This window comes from Corylus avellana, chromosome 2 (assembly GCF_965113065.1).
Source record: "Corylus avellana chromosome 2, dhCorAvel1.hap1.2, whole genome shotgun sequence".
NCBI lineage: Eukaryota > Viridiplantae > Streptophyta > Magnoliopsida > Fagales > Betulaceae > Corylus > Corylus avellana.
This window is the reverse complement of record NC_142491.1, coordinates 489,171-499,535: the sequence shown is the minus strand read 5'-3', so window position 1 is coordinate 499,535 and position 10,365 is coordinate 489,171. Positions and strand designations below refer to the sequence as shown.

General features: G+C 34.9%; 1 protein-coding gene across 2 annotated transcripts; it reads right to left on the bottom strand.

Moving 5' to 3' along the window:
* Window positions 1-1,601: 1,601 nt before the first annotated feature.
* On the bottom strand, window positions 1,602-9,064 carry LOC132174760 (protein FAR1-RELATED SEQUENCE 6). 2 transcript variants are annotated; one of them, XM_059586832.2, is made up of 7 exons: window positions 8,822-9,064; window positions 7,181-7,242; window positions 7,019-7,102; window positions 4,649-4,754; window positions 2,399-4,500; window positions 2,211-2,276; window positions 1,602-1,925 (listed from the first exon to the last, which is right to left on the bottom strand). In XM_059586832.2, the coding sequence occupies exons 4-6, from the start codon at window positions 4,752-4,754 to the stop codon at window positions 2,226-2,228; spliced, it is 2,259 nt and encodes a 752-aa protein (XP_059442815.2). In that variant the 5' UTR covers window positions 7,019-7,102; window positions 7,181-7,242; window positions 8,822-9,064; the 3' UTR covers window positions 1,602-1,925; window positions 2,211-2,225. The 2 variants fall into 2 exon arrangements, with proteins under 2 accessions (XP_059442815.2, XP_059444327.2); XM_059588344.2 differs by lacking the exon at window positions 1,602-1,925 and having other exon boundaries at window positions 2,115-2,276.
* Between the last annotated feature and the right edge of the window lie 1,301 nt (window positions 9,065-10,365).

Here is a 10,365-nt window from a genome sequence, read left to right as displayed (position 1 = left end):
CCAAAACTATATAATATTTCTTAAGGAAAAAAAAAAGAAATCGTTTTGTTTTTGTTATGTTTGGGGTTTTGTTTATAATTTTTTTTTTTTTTTTTTTTTCATAGAGTATATTGTGGTTGGTATTTGCGTCATGGTGTTTACTTCTTGTGTAGTACATCACAAATGAATGGATTCGGCCTTACCGTATTTGACAAAAGTTTGCAATAATTAATCAATTAGTTGATATTTTAATACTTCTCCAGCAATTTTATGGTCAAAATTTTATTTTATTGCATCTAATTTTTAAATAACACAACATATACAACATTAAATTTGTGAAATCTAATATTGGCCATGAAATGATTGAAATAAAGATCTAATTCCCCCTCATGGTACCACTCCAGAACTATGTAAATGTGTGTGTATTTGTACTACTCCGTTGTTAGTACAAAATATTTATATATGAATGTGTATTTGTACCACTCTGTTAATATGTATGTGTATAGTGATGCTCATGAGTAATGCTATACATACTCCCACTTTTCTACACCCTAAGTGGCCTTTAAGATACCATTGGATTAAAGTCTAATAAAAATTCATCACAAATTCAATAATGGTTTTAAATGCTACCTATAGATATGATGAAATAAATACAAGAAAATGAGAGTATGTGTAACATTACTTGTAGCCTAATGACATTTCTTGTCCACCCATGAATGTCATGACCAAAAATCATGGATGTCCAAGATTTCACATCAACTAAAGCCTTCTCTAAGAACCCAGATTTTCTACCGTGCCACTTCTTGCATACTTATTATCTATTATACAACTTATGTAACATCATTTTTAGCAGCTTCATTGAAAATCCTACGACCTAATTCAATATTCTCAGTTTTTGCATACATATCAATCAAAACAAAAGCCGACTTTAATGCAATGCCCATGAAGACCTCCATGTAAATTTCAAAAATCATCAATAGCAAATAAAACGAAAAATAATTGGTGTTAATAATTTACTCATATTTTTTCCACATTCTCCTATAAATTCAATAAATCAACCATTGACTTATGTGAGTGAGACATACATAAGTCCACAAATCTAATGATTGATTTGTATGATGATGAAGAAAAAAAAAATATATATATATATATTGACTTCATTTCTCCAGATAAAACACTCCAAAATGTGGTGACACTGGCTCTCAAACCACTCCTACACATTTGCCAAAACAAATCCAATATCATGGTAGGCTGAGACATATGGAGATAGCCACCCATCAAAGAGTTCCATGAAACCAAATCATGTTGAGGAAATTCATCAAACTTATGGGCATCTCCAATTCTCACACAAGCACAATATAAATCCAAGAGGGTATTGTTTACATCGCTACACATACCCCATGAATTCCTTTTTCTTAGTCTAAACGGCAAGATCACCCAACCAATTTTTTGAATGCCAAAACATCATTCTCAAAGCTGTGGAGAAGATTGCATTTGCTAATGCACCTATACACATTAATAAGGAATGCTGTGTAATAAGGAATGCTAGGTGCTCTCTTGGTCCTATGTAAATATTATTAAAAAAAAAAAAAGAAAGTAACTTTTATTTTTTTTCACTTGGGTTTTATAAAATAATTTACACTCAGGACTAAGGCACTAAAAAAACACTAGAAGAGCACCTAGCATTTCCTATATTAATATTACATTTCTCAGACATCAAATATATAGTATCATTAGCATAACACCAGGAGAGCACCTAGCACTTTATACTTTGAAACTTTTTTTTTTTTTTTTTCCTCGAAAATACTAAACACCACCATAAACAAGTCTACAAATTCAAGCCCATAAAAGTTCAAGGTTCTCAACACCTAACACAGCAGTTACGAAACTAAGGAAAAAAAAAACAAAAGATCAAATTCTCACTGCACTCATTTTCTTCCCAAGTCCTGCACATTCAAACATACAAATGAAACAATAATATGAATTATCAAATGTGATACACAAAAATGACCACAATCAAGAAAATAATGATATGAATTACCATAGCGATAGCTCACATTTTAACATTAGATGACTGCGCATAAGTCCACTTAGACCCAGGCATTCCCCCCCCCTCCCCCCCCCCCCCCCCCCCATTTCCTACATAAATTTTGATTAAGTTTCAGAAAATAGTAGAGAGTAATTACACTATCTTGAGTTCAAATTAAAAAACCATGCTAAATATCATTTACCGAAGGCAATAGAGGCTATAGAGCTTCATTTGTGTTCATTGTGTCTTCTTGCGCTCCTTGGGAAGTCTTCAAGTAAAAAATGATTCAAATGTGTTACAAAAAGCATGGAGAAAATTTAGAAATCTGCCCATGTTTTTAATAGTTTTTAATAAGCATAATTGAACCCAAGGGAAAGAAAAATAAGTAACCTGATTTTGTCTTCTCTTTTGTTTGGGATTTGTGTCACTCGGTTGATTCTTTCTTCCTTGTGACTTCGTCACCACTGCTTTTTTTGCCGGAGACACTTTCCTCTTTGACGATGGCTTCTCATTATCTTGAACCACAAGAGGACTACGCACCTTACTACTTTCCACTGCCACACCATCAATGGATTCATTACATGTAGAAGATGTGCCTGGAAGTGCATGAGAAGGTAGGCTGGGTTCAAAGCTTAAACCCTTTAATTTCTCCAATAACATATATATATGATTTTTCACTTTCGTGTAATGCTCCACGTTTGTTGCTGCGATCGCTGCTAATTTATGCATACTTTTGCACAAGTCGTCGTATCTTTGTGCAATATGGTTGTCACTCAAAGAACCATAACTACTTTTAACAAAAGTATATCTTCGATTCAAGTCTTTCCTCCAACGGTCAAGAATATATTTTTGTGGCAGCTGTGTGACATTATATACACTCAGTACAGAAATGGCATGTCTGCACAAGATTCCTATTGATTCAAAGCAGCCACAAGTGCATTTCACTTCACATTCATTTTCATTGAAGTAAACACAAAATCTTACTTGTTTCATGTAGGCATCGTTAACTCCTACCTGTTCAGTCACTTGATAAGTATAAATTGCACTTGCACTAGTCAAAAGAGAGACAGTACAATACAATTTCATCCTAATCTCCTCCTGGACTTCTTTGAACTTTGCATTGGTATAAACTTGTTGAAATTTCTTTTCAAAAGGAAACAAGCTTATACATGGAATCGTAGAATTAAAAGAACTGAAATCAGCAGCATTCTCATTCTCAACCTTCTTCCTCAAAGCATTATCATATTGGTCAACAAATTCCTTCCATGTTGTTGACGGGTACACATAACCATCAAAAAATGCTTTCATACCATCACTTTGTTGCGTAGCAGTCATTTCGGCCCAAAATACATCTTTCACATATGCTGGTACCCAAAAAGTCCGTTCACGATATAACTCACTCAACCATGCATTATCCTTGAGATTATAACTCTCAAGTAAACTTTGCCAACTTGTCTCGAACTCATCACATGTCTGAGAATCATATACACAACTTCGTAAGGCACTATTAATGGCATCGCATTGAGAATGTGCTCCAAACTTCTCTGGAAGTTTTTTCAAAATGTGCCATAAACAAAATCTATGCCGGGCTTTTGGAAAAACTTTCGCAATTGCATTTTTCATAGCCTTATCTTGATATGTTATAATTGCACTTGGCGCTCGACCGTTCATGCACATCAAAAATGTTTCAAACAACCATACAAAAGTTTCTGTATCTTCACTTGATAGTAATCCTGCCCCAAAAAGCATTGACTGACCATGATGATTCACTCCCAAAAAAAGAGCAAATGGCATTTTGTATCTATTAGTCAAGTACATTGTATCAAACGTAACGACATCCCCAAAATATTCATATGATGCCATACTTCGTGCATCAGCCCAAAACACATTTTTCAACCTAGATTCATCATCAAAATCCATCACATAGTAGAAACCATCATTAATTTCCTGCATTCTACTTAAATAGTCACCAAGTGCTTTAGCACCTCCTTCGCCAAGCCGAAGATGTCTTGCCTTGTTAATAAAATCATTTTCCACAAGCTTTCTTTTCAAGATGGGCTCCGAAATCTTATTGCATTTAAAATATCTAGCTTGGCCAGGGCTTAAATCATGATTGTGGTCAATAGATACACTAGTCACATACCACTTTGTTTCAACCAACTTTGAATTCAACTTGGCCTTACACCCCGTTTTGATTGTTGGATTTGACCTACAAAAAGTATTACTTGACTTGGTTTTTGTGTTGCCTTCACGAGAACATGCAAGAGTGATGCGATTTATACACCCACTTGGATCCTTGCTCGCTTTTTTCCGTACCACCGCAAAACCCTCTTGCTTGGCATATCGCCTATAATATAAGGAAAGTTCTTCTATGGAGCTAAATGTCATACCTCTCTTAGGTTCCTCAACATTTTCATCTCCATCTATGAGCATGTATTCACACTTGTCCTTCTTATCGTTCAACTCTACATCACATACAATTTCATTTCCATCTATGCCAAAAAGAAGAAAACAAGAAATCAACATAGTTGAACAACTATAAATAACAACATTCAACAAATGATGAATAAAATCTACTAATGAGAGAGAAACACAATGATTTGGCGCAAAATTAAAGGAAGAATGAAAGGCCTAACAAACCATTTTGAGGGTCAACTTGAAGGGGTGGAGCATCATCAATTGGAATTTGTGTAAGCAAAGATTCATCTTCGCACTCATTCCCGAAGACCGAGGATGACAAGTCCATCTAGGAGTTATTACAGGAAAAATTCAAATTAGTTATACAAGAGCTAAAAGTAGTACAAAATCTCATGGCAAATTAGTTTATAAAAGACTGTTTCTTTGGAAATATTTTATTCCACGGTATAATAAAACATTTTAACAAGTATGTTGCCCTGATTTTCATACTTATATGCCCCTCAAGACTGTCAATTGTGCTTCAAGTTACACAAACATAATCCATTGGTGAAACTTATTACAGGCATAGGGAAAACAAAAGGATAGATGAAAACACAGAATTGAGATTATTGATGAAAATGAATTTGTTCATATTCTCGCAAGATAACATTTTAACATGTATGTTATGGCCAATTGACAAAAGAGTATAGATATTTAAGCATGAAAAATTCAATGATGAGAAGCTCAGAGAGTTCAACTTCAAAAGCAAATCTTCCAGTCCTCAAGCAAAAGAACCCATGGTATAATCATTCGGCCAAGACAAACACCAAGACAAATGTGCAGAAAACCCCATACAACAACATTCAAATGGCCTCCAAAACATCCAGACAAATGCCCAACAAACAAAAAGGAATGTCAACTAAAACAGATTGATCTACCTAATGTTATGGGGGGAGTGGCGGCGATGGTTGTGAATGGCAGTGCCAGTGGGCAGCGGTTGTAGCTGGTGGGTGTCAGCCAAATGTTATGGGGGGATGGAGGAGCTCTTTGGTGGGAGGGAAAAATTTGGGGGTGAAATAAAAAGGTTTTTGAATGAAAACCTAACTAATGCAGGTTTGATTTTTTTAAAAAAAATATAAAAAGTGGGCTAACATCCAGTTGAAATCCAGATGAAACGACGATACGTGGCATTGCTCTCATTCATAAGGGATCTGTTACTGAATAATTTATGGAAGCTGATAAAGACAATTAAAGCAAACATCTGCCCCATGTACATAGCAAACTGCCTCAAGGGCACGCATGTTTAATCCAATATGTTATTGTACTTAAGCTTAAGCTAATATCCAAGTGCAACACGACTTTCCACGCATTTCTTCGGCTTAGTGTTTGTATGTATTTGAACATAGTGATTGTGTGATTGCCGTATTGTTAGGGCATGTTTAGTATATGAGTATATTTCTCTTTCCATTTAGATACTATAAAAAGAACTGATGGAAAGACTAGGGAACATATTTTTGTTTTGGTTTTTGGTTTTTAAAATCTTTTATGAGTTTGTGTTGTCTTGGTCTTGTGCAAAGTTGTTTGTTGTGTTTGGATTGGGTAAGGATTCTAAAGGTAATATGGTCATTTAGGAAATATGTTGATAGATGGGAGATATTTTGAGCCGTGTCCCCTTCAATTGTAAACTCAATTAACAAAGATCCATCATGAAAAGAGAGATAAATGAAAGAAACGAAAACTTTTGAATGAAGAGTGGAGGACATGTTGCATTACCACCAATGATAGTTACCAGCAGCTAGCTGGTATCTTAAATATGACATACTTCTACTCCTTGCTACGAGGCATAAACATTATCAAAGTAATTATTAATGCAATCAGTATCCCATAAATCAGGTCATTCATGTATTGCTCTCTTCACAAACATATGAAGAACTGGTTTATCCTAGAATGAACCATAAAGAAGGCAAATTTACAAGTTTTAAGTTTCACGCCATAGAAGCAGCCTATGTAATTTACAGAATAGAGCAGTAAACATTAGAAAGGTTAATTTGGCATCCTCAGCACAAGGAAAAACCAAATTTCTCAGTAGTCCTGAAATACTTTGGAATTTCTCAGTCATTTAATTTGGTATCCTAAAACCAAATTTCTTGCTATGGCAAGATGATATACTTTGGGAATTAAAACCATTTTTACAAATTTTGCACTCAGGGATCTCACTGAAACGATTGAGATAGAATTCTCTAGGCTTTCCACATGCTCAAAGCCAACACTATATCTGACCAACTACACTTAGTAGAAGAATATGCAGCAGAGACTGATACAAACTTTTAGGTTAATGCGTAAGACATGGAACTTGTATAAACAGGCAGCAAGCACACAAACAAGAGGCTTCCTTAAAGCACATCTTGTGCAGAAAACAGATTTAACTAAAACACAAATTCTAGTCTCTAAAACATTTGAGCTTCTATAATGGTATTTTTGATTCGTAAGAAAGTGTAGCGTAGGAACTAACTAAAATTTTTTAAGTAATCCAATTGCAGATTTTTTTTGATAAGTTGTTTTATCAAACACAATTGGATCTAATTCATCCCTTAAAACATTGTGCTTCCTTACCTGTCAGCACCAAGAATAAGCTTAGCACTCAATTTCTTGGATTCTGCAAGTACAACAATAGGAAGGCATTCCATCACGTGGGCCCTAGACATCAAACAAATGCAATTCAATCACCACTTGGAACAACGTTAAGATCACAATGATAACCATCTAATAGCTTACCTGTCATTAAGAAGCTGCTGCTCTGCTCGCCTCACTACATTCAGAACAAGAGGCTTTTCTTCCTGTAACGTCATTGACACTACAAGCTTAGTAACATGTTAAATCAGATATAAAAGCAAATGCATTTAACATTTAAACCCAATCAGATGCCTTTGAAACTGTTAATCTACAATCAATTAAGCCGCATTTGCAGTCCATTGCAAATATATAATCTGCCTCTCACCCTCCATGTATGCAAAAACAATAATGCATATCTAACTAATGAAATAAGGTGCATCTTGCTCTAAATACTATTTCAACAACAATACCTCAAATTAGTACAAGGAAGAAAATAAGGCTCACATTCTGCTTATATGGCATACATACCACCAAGCAATGTCCAAGACTGTCACTGTTCAGTCAGCATATGAGAAATACTTTTCATGCTTTTTCAGAAACAAAACTCAAGGCATTCCAGCAATTATAGCACCCCAAGCACAGACATACTTCCGAAATGCTAAACACAACACAAATTGTTTGTTAACATCTGAAAGGAATCTGCACTGAATCTGTAGTTCCCTAAAAGTGCAATACAAATGAAAAATCAAATCATTCCTTTATAATCAAGGCATGTCTTCAGCTAAGGCTAAGGTTGCCTAGGAATTTATTAGTGTTCCAAAAATTGAGGGAGGTTTGGGGTTAAAGAAGCTTGAGGAATGGAATAAGGCTGCCATTTTGAGACACATTTAGGCCCTTTTTACTAGATCCGGGTCTCTTTGGGTGGCTTGGGTAAAAGCTAATTTGATTAAGGGCCAGTGTTTTTGGCTCCTAAAAGTTCCTCATGACTCTACTTGGAGTTGGAGGAAGATTCTTAAGCTCTGGGAAGTAGCTAAGAATTTCTTAAAATTCCAAGTTGGGGATGGTACTAATATTTCGTTGTGGATGAATAATTGGCATCTGGAGGGTGTGCTTTATGATAAATATGGCTTTTCGGGTTATCTATGATGCTAGAAGTCGTATTGATGCCAAGTTATCTAGTGTTATAAGGGGATGGGATTGGCAATGGAATCCGGCAATATCGGATGATTTAGTAGCTATCCAAAGTGGTTTGTCTCTTGTTAAGATTAGTTTGGTTGATAATCCTTTGTGGTTGCCTTCTAGAAAATTTAAATATACTTCAAAGATACTTGGGAGGCCAAAACCCAAAGTTGAGTGGAGGAAGCTTTTTTCTTGTGGCTGGCTATTCGGGATAGTCTTGCTAAGGGAGACCGATTATTGAAATGGGGTTTGGTGGTGAAATGAAGTGCTTTTTTTGTATAAGTATTATTCTTTGATTGTGTCTACATGACTCTTTTCCTACTTCTTGGGAGGATGTGTTAGCTGAAGGTCTGATTGCTTGGGAAGAAAATAATTTATTGGGTGTTATTTGTAAACTTGTTTGGGGCTCCACAGTGTACAAACTTTGGAGACATAGGAATAACTTGAAGTTTGATAATCCGACATGGGTCTGAAGAGCAGATTTTGCATCACATTAGCTGGTAGCTTGGGATCCGGATTACGGGAAAATGCAAAGCAAAATTTATAGCTTCTGATATGAATGTTAGAATCTGCTCAAACTGGGGTATTTCTTCCAGTATTTTGGTGTAAGTGGAGAAAGCTTACATATTTCGGAGAGAGTGCTTTCCTTCTTCAACCGAGCGAGCGAGAGAGAGGAATCGTGGCCTTCGACGGAGCGAAGAAAAGAGGTGCGGAGAGAATTGTTGCGCTGTTCGGATCAGGAATCAAACCAAAAAATCGAAGGTCAGATCGTACTACACAATGCTCGTCGGAGATCGGAACAGTAGCGAAACCCTAGAAATTCGCAGAGCGATAACGAAATTTGGAGAGGCGCGGGTGAATTGTTAATAGGCGCCAAAACGACGGTATGACAATTATTTTGGGTTGGTTTTGCGATTTAAAAAAATGTGATTTAAAAATGTATAGTTTGAAAATGTGATTTTTGAAAATGTAGTTAAACGATCGGTAAAATCGTGGTTTGATATTTAAAATCATATTCTTACCTTTAAAATTGTGCGTTAAAAAACATGACCTTGCCTAAGATTTGGAAATATATATTTTCTACATTTACAAATTACAATTTTTTAAAAATGCAACTTCAAACAATTTATTTTTTGCGATTTAATTCAAAATTGCACTTTTTATGTGTTAGATCCCAATATCACACTCAAACGCATCCTTTGTGATGAGATTTGTTCAGTATTATTTTTCCAACACATTTTTTATTTTTAAAGGGGTAACTTTACTTTAAACTCTTGAATTACCACGCGATTGACAAGCTTCCCTTAAATTTCAAAACCTCTCAGTTTGAACTACTGAACTTTCAATTGTTGTTAATTTACCCCCTCCGTCAATTTTTGCTGTTAAAACTCCTAAAAAGACAAAATTACCCTTCAATTTTTTTTTTTTAATTAAAAAAATTGAAAAAATAAGGGTCACAAAGTGGCCCAACTGTGGGTGACCTTGTAATTTTTTTTTTTATAATATATTTTTAAAAATTTTAATTTGAAATTTTATAAAAAAGTCAGGGGTATAAACGTCATTGTCTCACTTTTAATGTTTAAAATCTGACTAGGAGTTCAAATTAACTACAATATAAAATTTATGGGTTCAAATCAATAGATTTTGAAGTTCGGGGACTTGTCAAATTGTGTGATAATTTAAGGGTTTAAAGTCAAGTTATCCCAGTTTAAAAAAAAAATTACGATTGAATAAGTAAGACCTACAAATGAGTCCAATTAACAATATTGATTATCTTACGTGGAGGTACCGAGGAAGTTAGCATTTGTCAAAATAAACTAAGCATGTCCTCTATATGATTAATTCACAAATTGTGGAGGTGCTATGTTATTTACTGACATTTTGTTATGGTGACATGTTTATGAGAATATAGTGTCAAATTTTATTTTTATTTTTTTCTAATTGATCAGAGAAAAGGCTTATAAGGGAATATTATTGCCGTTCTTCATCCGAAAGAAAGAGAGAATGCGGGATCTTAAGAAAAAACAAACATAAACCAACAAAAAAGGGTAAACTCCTCAACAATAGACCCAAAACGAACAATATAGTGTGAAAATAAGAACAAACAGTCAAAAATTGGACAAACAAGTGCAGTGTCCATTTGGTTCTCCATGACTAAATTTGGATTT